Source organism: Xenopus laevis, chromosome 2S (assembly GCF_017654675.1).
Source record: "Xenopus laevis strain J_2021 chromosome 2S, Xenopus_laevis_v10.1, whole genome shotgun sequence".
NCBI lineage: Eukaryota > Metazoa > Chordata > Amphibia > Anura > Pipidae > Xenopus > Xenopus laevis.
The window spans coordinates 60,063,425-60,084,235 of NC_054374.1; the positions used below are offsets into that span (position 1 = coordinate 60,063,425).

The 20,811-nt window shown below is 37.8% G+C and overlaps 1 protein-coding gene across 1 annotated transcript; it reads right to left on the minus strand.

The window, feature by feature from the left end:
• Positions 1–1,573: 1,573 nt before the first annotated feature.
• On the minus strand, positions 1,574–16,448 carry prickle4.S (prickle homolog 4 S homeolog). The gene is made up of 7 exons (XM_018249321.2): positions 16,280–16,448; positions 7,080–7,227; positions 6,385–6,477; positions 5,874–6,011; positions 5,096–5,302; positions 3,596–3,782; positions 1,574–2,695 (listed from the first exon to the last, which is right to left on the minus strand). Exons 2-7 carry the CDS (start codon positions 7,188–7,190, stop codon positions 2,112–2,114), a joined length of 1,320 nt encoding a protein of 439 aa, XP_018104810.1. The 5' UTR covers positions 7,191–7,227; positions 16,280–16,448; the 3' UTR covers positions 1,574–2,111.
• Between the last annotated feature and the right edge of the window lie 4,363 nt (positions 16,449–20,811).

Genomic DNA, 20,811 nt, shown 5'->3' on the forward strand with positions numbered 1-20,811 from the left:
GGAACAGAATGCCAACAATGGTTTTATGGATGTAGATCATAATGGGACAACATCACTAAAAGTAGGCCTCACGTTAGTAAAGTATGGGCACTCCTGTTCTAGACATTCACAGGGGTGTAACTTTTGGCTGTTTCTCCACCAGTGTAAAAGCAACCCTCTGCTGATATCTTCAGTCTTCTGTGTCTGCACCTGGAACCCCTTATGTTGGCCTCGGCCCAGGTGCAGAACTGTTTTTTTGCGGTGAACTGCCTACTCAAGTGTTTCAGTGCTGAAATCCGCTCTGCATGTTTGCATCCAATTTTATTCAGTCACACTTGGCTTTAGAAGGAGAAAATAAAACTATAAAAAAAACTTCTAGGTTTTTATTTCTACTGTAAAAAAATACAAAATCCACAAGTACCTGATCAACTGAGACTTTTGTGGAACAATACATTTGATTTTCACTATCCTTGTTAGAGTGGAGTGGATCTTATCCAGATTCATTGAACATTGTTTTTACTTTCTTATAGAGTATGGGTTGTTTTGTTTTTTTATTCACCCAACATTGAGTCCCCAGATGTTACTTTGCTGCAATTCCCAGCATTCCAAAATTATTGCTATTTGAAATTTTAAAAAATATACAAATACAGACTAGTATTACGGGTGTCAAAGTAGTAGAGTAATGCCTTACTATACCAACCGCTTGTTGTAGCGTTGGGTGCAAGTTGCTGGTCCCACTGCCAAGTGGCCACATATAAACTCTCTCCAGCACTCCTAGTCTTGTGAAATTGTGTTTATTGTGCCAACAAAAACCCAAAATGTTGGCTGTTTTTCTGGCACCATAAACGTCACAAGATTGCAGCGAGTTTGTATTCAGAGTACACAGATGGTGTGTGTGTATTATATATAATATACATACAGTTGTGTTCAGAATAATAGTCTGACCTCACTAACCTGATCACTGATTTGGGTAGAAATTATATTTCTACATGGCAAATAATTTACTAGTAGGTGTAGTAGAGTAATAGAAAACCAACAGTCATGACATGCATGATGCTGGTTGTGTAATTAAATCATTAATTGAGGCTTGTGCAAAATAGCAGTATGAAGTTCAATTATTGATTTATAGAACTTTAAGCTTTGGGTTTGAGCAACACAACACTGATTCTCTGCAGGCCGATAATCCACTGCCCCTCTTGTGCTGCAGGAGTGGAGGATTTCAGCACAAATTGCAAAATATCGTGCTTCGCCACGGCTTTGGTTATGCTGAAGAACTTTGTCTCAGGGTCTTGTTCTAGAATAAGGTTCAGGTTAGGTTAAAATGCACAACAGGAAGTTATGTTACTATAGTATAACTATAGCTCATCATACAGCCAATGAATTTTACTGTGAATCATTGGCGGTCATTTATAAACACTGGGCAAATTTGTACCTGGGCAGTAACCCATGGCAAATGTGCCAGTCATGTTTTCTGTCTGTGGATGGGTTTTAGTGCAACAAGTCTAAAACATGTTTCTGTTATATGATATCTGTAACATCAACATCAGTGTATTTTGAATTGATATGTAGACGAGAGAATAAATTGAATAAGGTGTAATATAACCATTTTGTACTTTAATAAACACAAATTAACAGTTCACAGAAATTTGACTTGGGGAATACATATTTCACGCTGCAGTGACCACATTTTTGGGTTAATAGCACAAAACTCCTACAGCATTCAGGATGTAAGCAAAATTAATTTGTTGATTCTCCAGTACTATTTATTTAGTGTTCAGAACATAATTTCTAACTGAAAATGTGCTCCTCCTCTATAATGTTTGCATTTTAAATATGGTAGCCTACAATTTTGCTACTCCTCCAAACTATTTTACAAGTTTTCAGATGTTTTTATTCTAGTTTAAATTTAGGAATACCATAAACACACCTTTGCGTCTGACAATTTTGTTTATTAAATTTAAGATTAAGTAGGGTTGACTTAAAAAAAAAAAAAAAAAAAAGTTATCACAAATGTGACTTTACCTGGATTTCCAAAAAAGGGTTTCTCTACAAGGGGCATTAGTTGTAATCCTAAAAAGGTAATTTTTTTTTTCTGAAGAAAGACTATTAACCTCTCTTAACTTTCAATGACATTAGGATACCTTACAGTTCTTTGATATCTGCCTCCTTTTCAAGGAGCTGTTTTTCGAACATACTGGAGAGGGACTCTGCCTGGAAAGAGAATAATTTGGAATAGGAGTTCCTAGAAAAAATCCCTCTGGCTCAGAGTCTGATGAAGTTGATGTAGAAGAGTAAGAGATGGTATCATCTTCAGTTGCGTCATGTGGTTCATGGAGTTGGGGGAGAGGTTCATTATTAGTCATGTCCCTACACAGTGCTGAACATCCCCCATGACAGTCGGTAATAGAGCACGAGTCCTTCATTGAGATATTTATAGCAACAGTTGTTGTGTAACCCTGGTGCCCATGCTGATAATGAGAACTGCCCCACTGAAGGTTGTATTGCTGACTTGACGTTTTTGTTCGGCTCTTCGTAAAACACGTGTGATTGTTTAAAATCTGGATTTCTCCTGTAGCACAGGATGAGCAATATATTTGGTTATCAACCACCGTAAACCGTGATCCCTTAAGAGATGTTCTACAGCGGGTGCAGCAAAAACAGGAGGGTAAAGCATGCCAGTACTGTCCCCTAAAGGCTACAATATCTCCATCAGGATCTAGAGTGAAGAGATTGTACATATGTTGTTAGTAGTGGTATACACACATGATACAAAAATATGGCTCTCTGACTCCATGCTCACACACAAAAAGCTTGTGCCTTTGAGTAGTGTCTTTTGGCATAAGCAGTAACGGATATATATGTTTAAATGTTAAAATAATGTATAGATAAGGAAGCAGAAAAAATGACATGAGAAAACTATGAATACATTAAAGGGCACGTCAACCCCAAAATAAAAATCTGTTTAATAAAAGAAATCCTAATTCTAAGCAACTTTCTAATACACTGTACATTAATGTATTTTATTTGTTTTAAAGGGGAACTATCACAAAAATGACAATTTTACATAAGCATCATACTGAAAGAAACTTTCCAAATACAAGCAATTAAATATTCTGCATTGTTTCTGAAATAATCGAGTTTATCTTCACTATCCCTCTATCAGCATCTGTTTCTCTTCATACAGCAGTTGGGTGTCAGATAGTCATTGACAGTTAGATCTAATATATCTTATAGGGGGGCATCCTTTCCTAGCAGATGTATTAGAGCTCACTCAAATAACCGATTGTAGTACAAACAAAATCTACAAAATAACTGCCATTTGCACAAATTCTGCATGTAGAGAGATATGATGTCTGGGGATTTTAATAGTGAGCTCTAATACATCAACTAGGCAAAAGGAGCCCCCCTATAAGATATATTGGATCTAACTGTCAATGATTTTCGACACCCAACTCCTGCATGAAGAGAGACTAAAGAGAAACATGCTAAGAGAGGGATAGTGAAGATATAAACCATAGACAATGTTTAATGAATATATATTGCAAAGTTGCTTAGGCAAAAAAAATGTTTTGGGTTGACATTCTCTTTAACTGTATATACAAACACCTATACTCACCAACTGGCTCCCGACAAGCCTCACAGCTTTCAGCATACAGATGAAGGAAGCAGCCCTTGCAGAATGGTCGCCCACCTTTCATTACATATCGACGTCCCCCAAGCACCTCATCACATTCCCAGCAACAGAAATGCTCCATGTGCCAGCAATGGCCTTCTGCTACAATGCATTTCTCTGACAATATTAGCTAAAGTGTCAGGAAAGGAAGAATAAAAAATGAAAAATATCAGCAACGACAGCTAGGTAATAATAAGTAAAGGCATGGGTGTAAACATTTTTTTGTGCAAAACTGTGTACAATATTCAGTGCATGTATGGCTGAAGACAAGCTGACCAATACTGGCTCTTCGACCAGGCAAATTTCTGCCAAGTGATTACTGGTAGAATTATGTTGTTTCTAACTGTATTTCTGATGATTCAGCTCTAAGGGCATATTTACTAAAACTCTACGATAAAGGTAAAAATCCAAAAAAAACTTTGAGAACTTCACTTGTTCATTGCTTTAATCCTTGCCTGCTAATAATGTACTTTGTTGGTAAGCCAAGTGCCATTTTGCTGGCATTGAAAGGCACATGACTTTAAGGGTGACTATTTGGTTCAGCTAAGCACTAAGCATCCCTATTTTATATACAATATATAATTCATTATACAAGTCATTGTATTTGGTAACTAAGTCAGCTTCACATTACAAGGCAGCATAGAAACCAATGGATTCTGTATCAGGATTAATGCATAATCAGTCACCATGTCTGCTAACACTTTGATAAACCCCAAGATCAGCTTCTCAGCAGCAGCCCAGAGCCTGTACAGTGTCACTGGCATACAAAAGATGTCCTGAGAAGATCAATTATGGGATTCTGTTATAGACAGCCTTTAAGGCACAGAACAGTTAGATAAGTATACAAAACATAACATTTGAAGGGAATGTCAACCAAAAAATATTTTTTTTGCCCGATTAAACATTCTAAGCAGCTTTGCAATCTAGATTTATTACGAATGTCATGTGGTTTTTTTTAAGTATTTGTAAATGTATAGCTATTATATGCAGTGTTTGTCACTTTCTATTCTCTGCCCTGATGGCTCAGAATGTTAATACAATGTAAGTCAATGCAGCTAATTACAGACTTGTCTATGCTGTGGAACTAAGACTTTTGCAACAGTGTTTAAAAAAACAACCAGGAGTTATGCAAACACTGCTTTCAATAGCAATGACATTTACAAATATCTTTAAAAGCACTGAAATGTTTAAATAAATGTTCAATGGAAAGTTGCTTAGAATTATGTTTTGTTTTATTAGGCAAATTTTTATTTTGGGGTTGACTTGCCCTTAAAAAGCATTCTTTTTAAGGCTCAAGTTCTTTTTAAACTCAGATTACACATGCACACACAATTTTTGGTACTATATGTAATGATATGCACTATATATTAGATGATATCCAAGCTGATGACAAAAGATGAAGTGTCACAAAAAAAAAAAAAAAATAGACTTTTATTCCTGTACCTGGTCACAGGCTGCACAGCGAGATCTGCTGAGTTCTGCATGATGCCGGCCACAGTAGATTCTCCCATCCTGTAGAAAATAAATAAACTGCAACAGGGGCAGGCGGCAGGTTTCACAGACAAAACATCCCAGATGCCAATGAAGGCCCTTCTCTTGCACCTTTTCTGACTGCACAGCAGTATCCCCTACTGCGATCTGACAGTGGCACTGCAATGAAAGGAATTGAAGAGATATAATAACAATGACAAAGCAAAATACAATGTAACATTCTTCATTAGGGACAAATTTATAGATCAAAATGTGAGATTAGAGCTCTCCTCTAAAAAATTCACATACATTCTTTTCATTCCTATGGTATTTTTAGAAGCATATTTATCAATGGGCCAAAGTTAGAGTTCACCATTTTATAATCCCATAGGAATGTATAGAAAGTGGGTGAATTATTCTGAGGTGAGCTCTAATCTGCATTTACAGGGAAAAAAAACCTGGACTGGTGCATGAAGAAAAGCAGCACTGTCCCAGAGTAGGAAGTTAGCATCTAGTAATTCTGGGGGTACCCCCAGTGATTCTGCATGCTATGCTTCTTAAATGCCTGGAATTATGAAACCAAACTACACAGAAGCTTTTCCCCATAGCAATCAATCAACAATTAATTTTCATCATCCTATTTTCAGGTTTGATTGGTTGATATGGGCCACTGTACTGGTATATATATATATATATATATATATATATACACACACACATCTTAAAAAAACAAAAAAAAAAGTTTACTTACTCTGACACAGAGGGTATCTGGTGTCTCTTGAGTTACAGGTACAATAACCCCGTGCCGCATAGAATGCAGTCTCCTCTGAGCAATGAGTTTCTGCAGCTCGCTCCGTTCATGCTCACCCAGAGCTGTGCAGAATCTCTCCTGGAAACAAAGTTAGGAATGAGAACACAAAAAAAAAAAAATTACATTTTTTAATGAGATTCACTTTTCCTCTATATTTCAGATAGAACTTATCTGAATTAGTGTTACTGTATAAGCTGATGCAGCATATTGGTCTAGGCAGGCCCACTGCTGCATATAGGAAATAATTAGTGATACCACATGTCTAGTATTTTACTGCATCTAATGACGGATACCTTCGGCCCTGGATGCAGTCACTTTCCAAAGGGTATGCATAGATAACTACTGTAATCCAATTATTGGTCTGGTGACCAAAAGAGGAGATCAGACAGATTTGGCTTGCAATTACTTCTGTATAGGATTAGCCAATGTCCTGCATCTACTTTATACTCACATCCCAATCTTGTGGGGGCAGCAAATGTAGAAGTGTCCTAATGATCTTCAGTTCCCGGACCCCACTTGCAGCCAATGTTAGATTTGCAGGCACCTGTGAAATAATGAAAAAAAAAAAAAAAATTATATATATATATATATATATATATATATATATATATATATATATATATATATATATATATATATATATATATATATATATATATATATATATATATATATATTTTATAATATACAATAATTAATGATGCATCCCTTCTAGTACTTCTCACATTCATGGTAGGACGCTTGGAATCCAAGCTACAGTATAGCATAAATTTTTTTATTTTTTGCTGTTGTCATATTAGGAAATTCAAGAGGTACAGAACAACAGTATCTTTGCAGTTTCTACACAGCCCTGGGGATAAAGATTCCGCCACATCTTGCAGGGTGCAGATGAAGACCTCATATTAATATGGGTTTAATAAATTTAGAAAATGTATTTTATGATGGCTTTCAGCTTAATGTTAGATACACATTTTTCCAGTTGAAATATTTTGTATGTTGCTATAATTTGGCCTATACAGACTAGAAACTAAACTTTGTGGAACATCTCTAAATGTGAAGCCATGTTTCTACTGCTTAGATTATGCAAATTTAACCCCCAACTGACCAAATAAGCAGACCCACACACCAGTATACCTTATATCTCACCTCAAGTTCAGAGAAATCCTCAATTGCACAGCCCGAGTCACTGTCAGAAGAGGATGCTGTTCTGGCAGTGGATTGTGAAGTTATTGCTGGTGATACACTTTCTGGTGCCATGTAATCTGTTGGATAATGGCATCAAAAGCAATAACAACTGGAAACAGAACAAATAAGAAGAAATAAATCATCTGGACAACAGTATGTTTAAAGTTTAAAAAAAACAATAACATATTTATGGAAATATCTGCTCATTTCAATTCTTGTGCAAGTCTTTTTCAACACCACTAGTCACTAGCATAATAACAGGGAGTGAACTACCAGGGGTGTAAATAGTGCGATTGCACCAGGGCCTGCACCCCCACTGGGCCGTCGGGAATCCGCACCAGTGCAAAACTGTTAGAAAAAATGCATCCAGAGCCAGGTGGGGGGCCCCGATGCATGGCCTGCACCCAAGCCTGGGAACTACTTATTCTGTTACTGCATGATAAACTGAAAGTTGATCCAAAAATATGCTATGTAGTGTTTCAACTAAAGTTAAAAACCATGTTTTAAAGGAAAACGATTACAAAAATTTTACTTAAGCTGCATCTCCTGAAAAGAAGAAACTTAGGTTAATTAAAAAATCTTTACAGTTTCTAAAATAAAGTTTCTCTTCAGCATGCACCCAAAGCAAATATGCTTGCACTCAAATTAAACGTTAAATTTAACGTTAAACGTTATGCAGGTATGTTTAGACAATGAAGAATGCTGAATACCTTTAGGACTAATTATTATTTAATAGTCTGAATCCTTGGTGGAAAGCATAATGATTTATGTATTTACATTCTAATGCCATAGTATTATACAAAATAACCTACAATGTAGCATGTGTAAAACATTTATACAGATGGTCCCAAACTGTAAGGCTGGTTTAGAGGCAAATCAAATTATTAGAATGCTCAACATAATCAGACGTTTGACCTAATTTGTTGGCCTGGGTTAATCCACCGATTTATTTTAGACTATTTCTATAACCCATTTATGGCTAACCTTCAATATCTTTTATTAAGCGTTAATCATAAAAGGGTCATTAACTATGATTTTACTTGATCTAGCATCAAGTAAATAAACAGAAAAAAAAAGTACACTCATGGGGCATCAGTTAACTTTTTCACTTCCAGATGATTTGGTCGCATTTGTTACTTTGTCAGTTTTTTTAACATTTTATGCGCTGTCACTTTAGGGGCCTTTCCTTTGTGGGGGGAAAATATATTTTTTTTCAGGGCTTCTTAAACTTTCAAAATATGCTACAATATTTCACATCAGTAACAATATACAGGCTTGTAAATGTCTAAAAATGACATTTTCCTTAAACAGACATCGGAAACATTTTTTTAAATTTAATGTAGGAAAATACAACTGATTTGGAAAGTTCCATATTGCTTTGTGCAGATTTCTGACATGTAAAGGTCAGAAACTCCCAGTAGTAGACTACCAAATCTCCAAAGCAACAATCCAGAAATAGGAATAGTTTAGAGACATGTTCCACTAACAATAGGTTTATCTACCATTATTTACAATTAGGCAAGCTGAGCAAGCAATAGCAGCTAATGGTAACTTCGAATTTTGGCTCTTGGCATTGAGAACAGAACTGATACTGTACAAAGCTGCATAAATTATTTCTTTCTAAAGGAAGGTGAGTTGGGCTTAGTAATGCTTTTTGTACATTGATAAAAAAGCAGGATAAAGGCGATTGTCAATGGCTCATTTGAGTAGGGATCTGAGTGGGGTACCTATAGGGTTCTATATTGGGTCCATTTACTTTTTTTTTAATAAATGACATGAAGGGGATTATTGCAAAACACAAAATTATGTGTTTGTTTAAGACACACAACTATGCAGGCTAATTTATTTCTCTTGCCCTATTCTCTTACCCCCCTGTTCATCTACTGCCTAATAAATTGGCGGATATTAAAGATACAGCCATCTAAATGCCCAGCCTTTTTAAAATATGCCACTTGACCCATTTCTTCTTTAGACATGAAGCAGCCGATATACATGTTCTTACTTTGCAATTTACAATTATAATTATAATTCCCCGACACGGTTTGGTATGCAGACATGTCCTGAAAAATTCTAAACATTTTAACAAGGCTACTCAATTTCCAGAAAAACCAGGAAGTAAAACCTGTTGTTGTTTTCATTAGCTTTCCTTGTTTTCCTTAGCCTTGTTACTGGAGTAGAAAACGTAAAATGAGCAATTTATTATTCCCTAAGGCAGGAGGGCTAGAGTTCTAATGAAAATTTACGGCCACCACCCTGCTGTCCCTCACCAATACAGTGCTGATTAACACAGTAAGCAGGGAAAGCGCTGAAAGATCTGAAAACGAGACCTGCAGCAATACTAGGACAGCAGAGTGCAGTCAGCAAAGTGCAAAAAATGTCAGATTGTGTGCTTTGCACAGTGTTCTTTGTGTTAAATGACCCCTAAAAGCTGTAGGGGTCATTTACCCCAGTGCGACCCTATGTGTTGTTGAGTAGTGTTTTGCTCAGTGGACTAACTAGATGTTACTGGCCCCACAGCAAATTCAATTTAGTAGTAAACATTGGTAAATTGACCTATTTTACAAATATATAGCGATATTGTCAGGAAAACTGAAGGGTAGCTGCCTGCTTGGCCCTGCAAACACAGATAGATTGCACTGGGGCCGATAAAACTTTTTTAACCTGGCCGATCAGTTTTCTGACAGATGTCGGACAAAAAAACCATAAGATGCACGATCGTTGATTCCCACTAACCTCACGATAATTTGACGGATTGCACTGAAATTGATCGTTCACCAACGAAAGAACTTTGCGTCTATGGGGACCTTTAGTTACAGGTTGGGTAAGGGGCATCTATGTACCTCCCCCGTCCGCCCCTCACTAATACATTGCTGACTAACACAGTAGAAGCTGTATTAGTATTTTTTTGCATTTTCTCCATTGTGTTTAGCTTTGCCCCTAATGTGCCTGAGGCATAATAAGAAATATACTTTTTTGCAAATATGTTGTACATGACGCATGTACCTGTACTTATGTCTGTATTTACTGATAACCAAATGAAACGATGAGGGAAAAAAAAGCTTTCTTCCTCACCCAGCCTCACTGCTGGAAGTCATATGGAAAAATAGGTTGAATCCAAACCTCCCTTCCTGACCACGGGATATCTCACTTTGATAACAGCAGGAGGTAAACAAACACAGTCAAGTTTAGCATAATGCCTATCCACTGGTCTTTCACAGTTAGGAAAATAATCATTATAAAGTTAAACTATATAGAGTGGGAAAAGGTTAAGAGATCATTTGAAAAGTTGGTCACACAGTTAAGCAGGGCTTCAATGTTTTACAGACTGACTGGAATCAAATTCAATCCATTATCTGATTTTGTAATGTCACAGTCAACAGGCATCATGATCATCATTTATTTACATAGAGCCAGCTAGTTACTAAGTGCTTTACATTAATCTATAAAGAACAAGGTCCTTACATTAATTCAATAGGCAAGGGTTTCAGACTAAAACATAGGATCAGAGGGTTCTATGCGCAAGAACTCACAATCTAAAGAGCAAATTCTAGATTGAAAACAAGAAGCATGTGAGGTGATTGAACTGAAGACTGAGCGAGTAGAAATGTTAAAAAAAACCCCAATACAAATTGAATTATAGCAGAAAGAAAGGCAGACATTGGTACATACAAGAATCAGAATATTAGACAGCCAATTTTTAAGCTTGTACACAGGAGTGACTTTAAGATGTCCAAGGCAAGTTAGCTTTGCATTTTATTTACCACATAGTAAAAATGGTGCCAATGTTACTAACAGGGTACAAAGATAAAAATATATCTTTCTACAAAAAGGTGTCTACAATAATTTCATAGTAAAGCAACAAAGTAGGACGTTTTATGGATTGTACATACAGATGAACAGCAGCTAGAAATTTGTTACCATTTGTGGAACTTGTCTAAAAGGTTCCTGTGCATAACCATGGATACCTAATGATTAACAGACATGTAAAGCTGTGGTCACTACAGCATAAAAATACTCCCCCAATTAACAGAGGTGATCAGGGTGACCGAGAACAAAACAGAAATTCAATTTAAAACAAGACATTTCTCATTAGAAAACAATGATCAGTAGTTTAGTACTAACATTTACACACACTTAATTTGCAGGGATTTAATACAGATCCTTCAATGTATTTTTAGGCTTAAATGTTAGCGTATTTATCTAACATTTATAGCAAAAAAATTCAGAAATATGTATTTTCATCAAACCAGGTGAATTCAAGAAGCTTTTGAGAACAGTCATGAGGACAACAGCTCACAGGGTGTTTTGTCACCCTTGCAAAATGTCCTGCGTGGCTGACAAAATACCTTTGTATGGTAGACAATGTGAATTGCCATTTGCAAACTATTACAATTGCATAGTTATATAAAAAAGTGCCCTTCCACATATTGGGCTGTGCATGTGGCAATTCACAATTGCTGCTAACAATGCAACTAGTTAGTCCTGGGCCTGGGTATAGGCTATACACCCACCCCTGGACACAATTTTTATGCTGGATTAATGCTGGCATGATAGTCCGGCAGGCCATGTGAGGGGGTGTAGGCCTGGGTGCAATTGCACACTACACACCCCGGATATTTTAGGGTGTTCCATTGCCCAATTGGAAAGCATTTTTGTGTAAGCGTCAAAACACTATGTGCACGTGCACACTATAGGCCGGCTTCTCAGCTATACATATATAAAGACTGTTAATTGCACAGTCTATCTGCTCTACTCTATACATGTTTCCTAGCAACATAAGCTGCAACTGATCAAAGAGATAACTGTGTCACCCAATGTCCTGAGATTTGAGTGTTTTGCTTATGATTCTATGAGTCTCTCGGAAATAATTCACAAACCACACCTAGTATGCTAAACAAAACGTTATTACCAATAAAGTTAGGAAAAAAAGTAAAAATGCATCATCATCTGCACCAAACGACTGGGAGATCCTGGTTCATTGGGCAGAGAGGTCTCAAGCGGGAACCAAGGGTTCTGGGTAGCACGTTTGTTTACTCCACAGGAGAGATCTCAGACAACAAAATGGAGACCCCCAGTTTTATATGCTCTAGTAAACAATGAGCTCATATCATTATCAAATACGCTTGGAACCCACTTTAACAAAATCTCTTTCTTCTGATGAGATTATCAAGAACTGGCCAGGCTCCCAATAAATACACCTGAAGCCAAGAGCTTAACTTATCAATGCTATTAGTATTCTAGCACATATTTTGCCCCTAGTTATAATAAAATAAGTTCCCATGAGAACTTCCAGAAGTCATAAACATATTAGGAACAAATAGGAGTCATAAACATATTAGGTCATTGACTAATTGAGTTCAATAGTTCCTTCCTTATAATTGTATACAATAATTCTGCATTACAAAGCTCTTATATTCGATATAAGGTTCAACAGTTTTCTACAAAGCTGTCTTATACAAGATATTTCTATCAAAGTATAACCCTGAGCCACCATTGATAAAAATTCTCTCATTACATTCCACCCTCTGGCTCTGGGCACTTCACAATAAACCTTAAATTATTATTACTACTACACAAAAACCTTCTCATTCCACCTGTTGACTGTGGATAATACATTTGGTAATTAGTAGCGGGATTATAACAATTAATAATATACACAGGTATTAGTGAACTGTCATTATAATAGACAGAATTTTCTTTGGCTATTATTAGGCATTTATTGGCTGTTATTATAATAAACAGGCATTTCTCTGCTATTATTAGAACATGCCCTGGATATAAACTACAAGGCTGGTAACCATTGTATCATGTAGAACATTAGTATGAGTAAAACTTTGTCTAGTAACCCATAGTTTCTTAACTATTATTAAATATAATTCAGGTGCAGGTTATAACGTCCTTCAAAATACATTTTGATTTTAGAAGTGACAGGCATTTTCTGTTGTCATTCATTGCTTCCTGTAGATATGCTAGTTAATCCTTTAGACATAAGAGTGTTTTAAGTGTGTTCCTGTGCAGTGGCTTTTAGTTTGTTCCACCAGGTAGGACCTCAGGCATTAACTGACCCCATTCTTTTCTAAGGGAAATGTACTCATGGGACCGCAGTGAAATTCTGAATGCACATAAAGTAATACACAGCTTGGCTCCTTGAGGTTTGATTCCAACCACTATTAGCAAGGAGTTGCCTACACTAATGAAATGAAAGAAAACCTGACAGTACATTTTCCTCGAACGGGGGGGGGGTCAAAGTCAATAACCAAAAACAAACTATTTTCCTAGACTAAACTTGTATGTAATACAAAGATGTTATGGTAATGTCTGGTCTGACAGAGGATTTGTAGGAAATTCATTTATTGGCAAAACTCATCAATATGCCAAAAGAGGAATACAATAAAAGTCGCACAGAGAAAAACTATTTGCCCAAATAAGAACAAAAATTTGCAGTTCACAATGTAATATTCCTTCTTAAACTGTTATTGCATTGTGAATTTTAATTGCGCACTTTTAAGAAGTGCTTGAATGTGTCGTAATATTTTGGAGCAAAGATAACTTTTTCAGAAAGACTGCGGACCTTCTTCAACTGTGGAAAGAGACAGCTAAACGGTTTCTGGGTTCACAAAAACTATGTTAAATTCAATTACTGAATTTTTATAACATTCTCCCATATTAGCTTTTAAGTATCAAAGTAGTAACTTTGCAACTAAGGGGCTGTTTAAGTAGAGCATGTAAATAAAATAATTTGTGCTGCGCTATACAAAAAACTATAACTTAAAATGTGGGAAGACTGACTTTTTCCCTAGCCCTGCTATTCATGGGACCCAGTTGAAAAGCCATATCAGGTACTTGGGAACTCATCTGATTTCCCTGTACATATGGCACCAGCACTTAGTCATAGTGATATGCATGCACAGAATAGAACAGATGACAACAGAAAAGCCACAGGACTTGCCACTGGTATTTTCAGGCAGCAGTGAAGCGATTTCTATGGATTGACTCCCATTAGAGATTATATTGGATTTTGGACCTCAAAAGCAGGTATGATCCTTAACATTATTATTAATAATATCTGTTTCAGAGTACCAACATATTCAGCAGCATGGTACAATAAATATGTTTATACAAAGAAAATACCAAATTACATACATAGCAACCAGTAACTGATACAAAAGGTGAAAAGGGCCCTGCCCCAAATACCTTACAATCTAAAAGATATAAATATTGCAGCAATTCTCTACCAATATCCCATTCAATAATTATCTATCGCAATGGTTCCTATGAAACAGTTTTTGGTGGCCACATAGTACATATCCAGAGAATGCTGTGGTAGTGACTGCAAATCTCTGGTGACCACAGAATCAGTTCAAACATACCAAGCATTAACATTATTATAAGCATTTTATTAGGGCTCATGTGCAAATTGCAAATTCAGATGCAGTTTGCCAAGCATAATTGCAACAGTGCACATCTGCAATTGCAAATTGATGTGTTAAAGAGATCTATTTTTACATTACCTCAATTGGGCCTGTATTTGGAAATAATCCCTATTATATCTAATTAATCAGTCTAAATATCCATGTATTTCTTTGTGCTTCATATATTGCACCTAAAACTCTCACTTTTCTACTGTTGCATTACACCAAAAGTGTGACTTTAATATAACTATGTACAGTATATGCAATATATGCCTTAAAGATATAAACTTTACAGATGTAGATTGTAGTAGTTACCTCCTTGAGTTATTAAGACAAAATATAAATGCTATGCACACACTTTACTTTTGTAGCAAAAGCATTTGCTTCCTTCAAGGCATATCTCCATCTTGCTGCACAATCATTATACTCACAATCCTGTTTCCTATCCTAGCTGATATATGTATTAATCCACTATATGGTTTATATGAAAAAGTGTATGTAGAAGGCTGACCAGCCACTGTCCGGTACCTGTTTTTTTTTTTTGGATATTTCCATAATTTGGATCACAATTCCTTAAGTCTGCTAAAAATCATTGAATAGGATAGTTTTTCCAACTACATTAGGATCAAGTACAAGTACTGTTTTGTTATTACAGAGAAAAAATTTATTAAAGAATTAAAATGGACTCCATGGAAGATGGCCTTCCCATAAATCAGAGATTACTGGACAAACCTTTCCGGATAAGGGATCCCATAAGTGATGATGAATAAATGTTTTGTTTATAGATATTTTAGAAGCAGGACTGGCAAACAGGAAAAAATTCCAAATCAATGGACAGAGCTAACAAAATATGGGAGACAAACCGAAAATATAATATGACTTGTAATTATTGAAAGTTATATATTAACAAATCAAACATACCTTCTGTAATTTTATCAGAATAGATACAGAGTAGTTCCGTCATTTGGCGGATTCCCTTAATGCAGTAGCCACAGCTAAACATCCACCCCAATTTATTGAATACTCACACAGTCACACACACAAACGTGTAAGCAGACTCCACAAAGTCTCTCGCTCAGACACAATCACAAAATATTATGCAGATTCAACCCTTCTCCCCACGCCACTGAAGCAGAGCCATTTTATAATTCACTCCCATGCAAGCATCACATGTCTCCTGTGTCTGTGTGTTTGTGTCATCTTTAGCACTATTATTGGTGTAATTATGAGCATTTATTATCACATTCCAAGTGCAGGTACATACTAACTACCTAAACTCGCAAATTCACAATTCTAACTGCTAGCTATTTCATCATTAAGTACTTACATATACATAGTATAATCATTTTTGCACTAACAATTTCATCTTATCCGCCACTGAAAAAAAAAAGTATTGATATTTCAAAAAGTATATACACTATAGTAGGTTTAGTTAAATACATTCCTGCCCTTTAAACCAGAGCTCAGAGTTTGCAGATCCCCCTTTAAAAATACTTTCCATTAGGATTTTTACACTAATCTCTTTTTGCTATCAGCTGTCGAGGATGCTGGAAGTTGCAGTTCAACAGCAGCTGAATGGCAGCAGATTAGAGAGTAATACTACATAGTTTAGCACTGGAATGACATTCTTCCCAGCAATTTATCCTGGTACTTTAAAGCAGGTTCTCACTTCCTGGTTCAGACACTGCTGTGCCATTCCACGCTAACCCACTCCTGTCTGACCCCCAGCATGAGTGAGCAGCAGCCTACCTCTGTGCGGATTAGTTGGGTCTACAGCAGTTGGGTCAACGTAGTTGTGGACTCAGCACCCGACGTTTATAAACCTGAAGCTCCAGAAAGAAAACAGGATCTGTGAAAGAGCAGTAACCCTCCTCCTCCTCTTCACCTGCCCTGCACCTCCCCTTGGCTCTTAGCCCAACTCTACAGCCAATGGCAGTCGCTTACTAGAATAGCCAAGCCTTTCCTACATTCACTTCCATTAAGGTGCTTTTTGTTCACACTCTCAAACTCATACACAAATGTTTATAGGCATCCACATATAAGTTTCAGTCTCAAAAACAAATGCCTGTATTGATGTAACAGATAACAGCACATACGGATTCTCTGCTTCTCTCCTTATAACATTACAGGTCTCTTTGGAAGCTGCTCCCCGATTCTTGTTACTTTTCCTACCTAGCTGAGTCACAGGCTGGTCACATGACACTGTGTGTGTGTGTGTATGTGGGTGCGCTTGTGTGTCTGCCTCTGCTTCTGTGGCAGGGAAAAGTGTATGTGTGTATATAACAGAGACACTGGGAGGGAGATTATACAAAAGTGTAGGTCAAATCTAGGGGACAAATTCACTAAAGCGCGAAGCGGCTAACGCTAGTGCAAATTCACCAGCGTGACGTCATTTTGTTACTTCACCGATTTACTAACTGGTGCTGGGGTAAATTCGCTAGCAAAGTGAACTTACTCTAGCGATGCTTCGCACCCTTCCGCCAGACGAAGCTGCGCTCTGGCGAAGGGACATAACTACACTAATTCTCTAACTTGCGCATTTTACTGAACGTTACCTCTTGCGCCAGACTTGCCTTTGCCACCTCAGATCAGACGAAGTGGAATAGAGTAGATAGGGCTTGCTTCAAAAAAGTTTAAATTTTTTCTAAGTCCCAAAAAACGCTGGCGTCTTTTACTTTTTTTAAGGGTGATAGACTGAAAAAGATCGTAAATTTTTTTGGGGGTACCCTCCTTCCCCCCTACATTTCCTAACATATGGCACCTAAACTATACAATGGGCACATGTATAGGGCAAAATAATTCTATATTTTTTTATAAAGCTTTCCCAGGATTGTGTAGTGTAATGTACTTGCTGCTACATATAAGTCCATTGTACCTTAACGTGGCGCCTTATGCAAATTAGGCATCGCTAGCGTTACTTCGCTTTGCTTGAGGAATTAACGGTAGCACAACTTCGCTATCTTTTGCCTCCCTGAGCACATCTTCGGATTTTAGTGAATTAGCGGCGCCCTGGCGAAGTGCGGCAAAGGCGTCGCTAGCGTATTTTCGGCGCTTAGTGAATTTGCCCCTAGGAAAAAAAAGACTGCAGCAGACCTTTTTTTTTCTACTTAGATCATTTTTACCTGCGATATCCGCCGAACGCAGGTTGGGACGTATCATGTTGCATTTTACCTGCATTCGGCACTTACATGCGTCTCAGTGGTGAGTACAGCCATACTGAAAAGAATTCAGTGCGTCTACTCCTGTGCTTCCCTGAGGCTGAACACATGAAACCGGAACGCAGGGGAGCACAGGTAAAGAGCCCTGTAAGAGCCCTTAGTGGGGCTAAAATAAGAAACAGCTTAATGGTACATACATTGACATGTGGTCATTAATCATATAACAAAATTGTGGTATTGATTGAAAATTGATTAAAAATATTTGGGTAGTGGCAATTCTCAATGGCCAGAGTGTAAAGCTTTCTGAATTGTTGATTTGTGATTTTGAATCTGCTCTGTGGCATATTTTACCAGACCAGTGGCATAACTTTCATACACTTGACCCTGGGCCTGAGGTAAAAGGGTAAAAAACCCACTCCCTTGTTAGTGGTGGGGTCTCAAAATATGAAGATACGTAACTGTGCCTGGCTGAAAACGACACATATGATGTATACAGTATATGTAGACTGACACTGTTAGATAAGGAGCAGCTCTTCCATGGACTGGTGATTTGTTTTATTTGTGCATTAATAACCAGGAAAAAGAATTAAGCATTTTCTCTGTTTTGCGCAAGAAACAACAAACACAATACATATATTCTAACCAAAACAAAGGCAAAAATGACGTATAAAAACAAACCATATTGACTGAACTAATACTTTAGTGCCCTTTTGAGAAAGAAAACAAGCCTGGAATAGATCTTGGTCTGACTTCATTATAGGTGTGACAAACTAGATCTATATTTACCTTTAGAATTTAAGTTTTACCTGTGCAAACTCCACTCTGCTCACTCAGCAAATAGAACAATTTCAACTAAACAGTAAAAATAAATAGATAAAAAAAATTGCCTTACCATAATAATGAAACATTCCATTGGACTTTGTGCAACAGACTCAGTTTTTGACTTATTACCAGCAAAATTAGGGCAGTGGTGTCCCAATACTATGGGGTAAGGTAAATTTGGCACTGCTGCAGGTGTGCTCTAGAAAGTCTGACCAGAGCAGCCAGTTAACAAAGGAACAGTGTACTATTGTGCCAAGCAGCCATGAACACACTTTATGTTGTTTTTTTCTGCATGGGGACTAATTAGTATTTACCAGATTAGCGGATACCAGAGTACACCAGAGCTATTGTTGTTTTTCCATTTAACATTACTGGTGTACAGAAAATACAAGCCCCCCCCCCTGTTCTCCCAATAAACAAAACTTACATAGTATTGAAACCACATTCCTTTGGTTCTTGACACTGTGGACAGTTTGCTTCCCTGCTCCCCACATTCAAAGCACACCATTTTTACTCATTGGTGACCCCTTTATGGCAAAAAAAAGTATTTTCACTTACGTCCCAATTGTCTCTCCATTCCTATCCCGCAACCCCAGTTTGTGTGTCTTACCAGAGTTTCCAGGTTTTGGACATACAGAGTTGCTGTTGAACCCCCGGAATAGTGCCTGTTAACTCTGGCTGCAAGGTAGCAATCAATTTGTTCAAGCATATCATAACAGGTTTCAGGGGTTCCTCGTGCCATCCACTGTCTCAGTCCTGGCAGCAATCCACTCAAAAACGTGTTCAAAATGACAGTCTCCACAATTTCTGCTGGGGATGAACCCTCTGGCTTTAACCATTCCATGACCAAATGCATTAAGTAAAAAAGCTGGGATTTTGGCATGTTCTGTTCCTGGCACTTCCTGGAATGTTTGGACTTCTATTGCTGCAGTGATGCCAGTCCTTGCAATGATCTCAGCTTTTAACTTGCCATAATCTGCTGCCTCCTCCTCACCTAAGTCAAAGTAGGCTTTTTCGGCATCTCCCAACAAGAAGGGTGCCAGTATGCTAGTCCCTTGTGCAGGGAGCCAATTTTCCCTGGTGGCTGTGCTTTAACTGCAAGGAGATATGCTTCCACCCAGGTTACCATTGCCACCATCAGAGAGAGACTCTGTACTACACAATCAAGGAATACTCTGTCATCCTTTTACCTTCTGCAATGGTGCCCACTGGAACAGCCTACAGCCAGTTTGCCTCAGCAACCTGAGCAATAGTTTCCTCCTGCACAGAAACCACATGCAGAAGGGCTTTAATAACATCCTCCATCTTTGTTTCCAAAGTTGGCACAAACATAATCAGCGTATGCCATTTTTGACACCACTTTTTTGACCGATTAGCAGTGAAGGAACAAAACAGAAAGTCTTGCAACAGATGGTGCAGCTTTACCTTTAATTGGAGTTTGTGTATCAAACAAAGGGTTGCCCTTTTAAGGCGTACAGAAAATAAAACGCAAAATAAAATCCTACTCCTGTCCAGAGGCTAACTAAGCACTTCCTCTGGATCAACTGGCAGGTGAAAAAAAGTTAAAAGTTTTTTCAACCTAACTTACTATGTTACTATTATGTTACTATGTTACTATGTTTTCCCTTTCTAACATGCTGGCCAGCTATTCTGATCCCAACGTACAAATACACAACAAAGATATTCATCTGTTCAGTTTCACTGAGGAGCTCCAATCTTCTCTAAAAGGCAGTCCAGTGAACTGGAAGCCAAACTCTTTAAACACAACAGCTAAATTAATTGGAAACCCATGCACATGTTTGCCTGACAACACTAACCCTAGAGCTGCTGGCAGAAATATTGCTTCTTTTGTCCACAGAATCCTTCACTCTGCCACAAGACCTAACAGGTAGAGTAACTGTTAAAATACTTAGCAAGCATGCTAAGGGCAGGGGCACATGGGCAGATTCGGGGAGACTACTAATCGCCTCATCTTCAGGGCGACAATCTCCCCGAACTGCCTTCCCCCTGCCTTCCGCCTGCTAAAATGAAAAATCACCTGTGCCAATGCACTCACGGGGCTTCGATTTCCGAAGTCGCCCGAAGTTTCCTCGTGAGGCAACTTCGGAAATCGAATGCCACGAGTGCCATTGTGCTGGCATTTTCTCATTATAGCAGGCGGAAGGTAGTTCGGGGAGATTGTCACCCAGCAGAAGAGGTGATTAGTCACCAGGCGACTAAATCTCCCTGAATCTGCCCTTGTGCCCCTGCCCTTATACAGAATTCAATACACCAGACACATAAATGCAGACTTAGATCTAC

What these genes read in the sequence shown, in the direction of transcription:
- prickle4.S (XM_018249321.2), bottom strand. Translation starts at nt 7,190, where the DNA reads ATGGCACCAGAAAGTGTATCACCAGCAATAACTTCACAATCCACTGCC. An exon ending in TGCCCCCACAAGATTGGGAT is followed by an intron (nt 6,012 to 6,384) that starts GTGAGTATAAAG and finishes CTTTGTTTCCAG; the next exon opens with GAGAGATTCTGCACAGCTCT. An exon ending in GGCTTGTCGGGAGCCAGTTG is followed by an intron (nt 2,696 to 3,595) that starts GTGAGTATAGGT and finishes TCTTCACTCTAG; the next exon opens with ATCCTGATGGAGATATTGTA.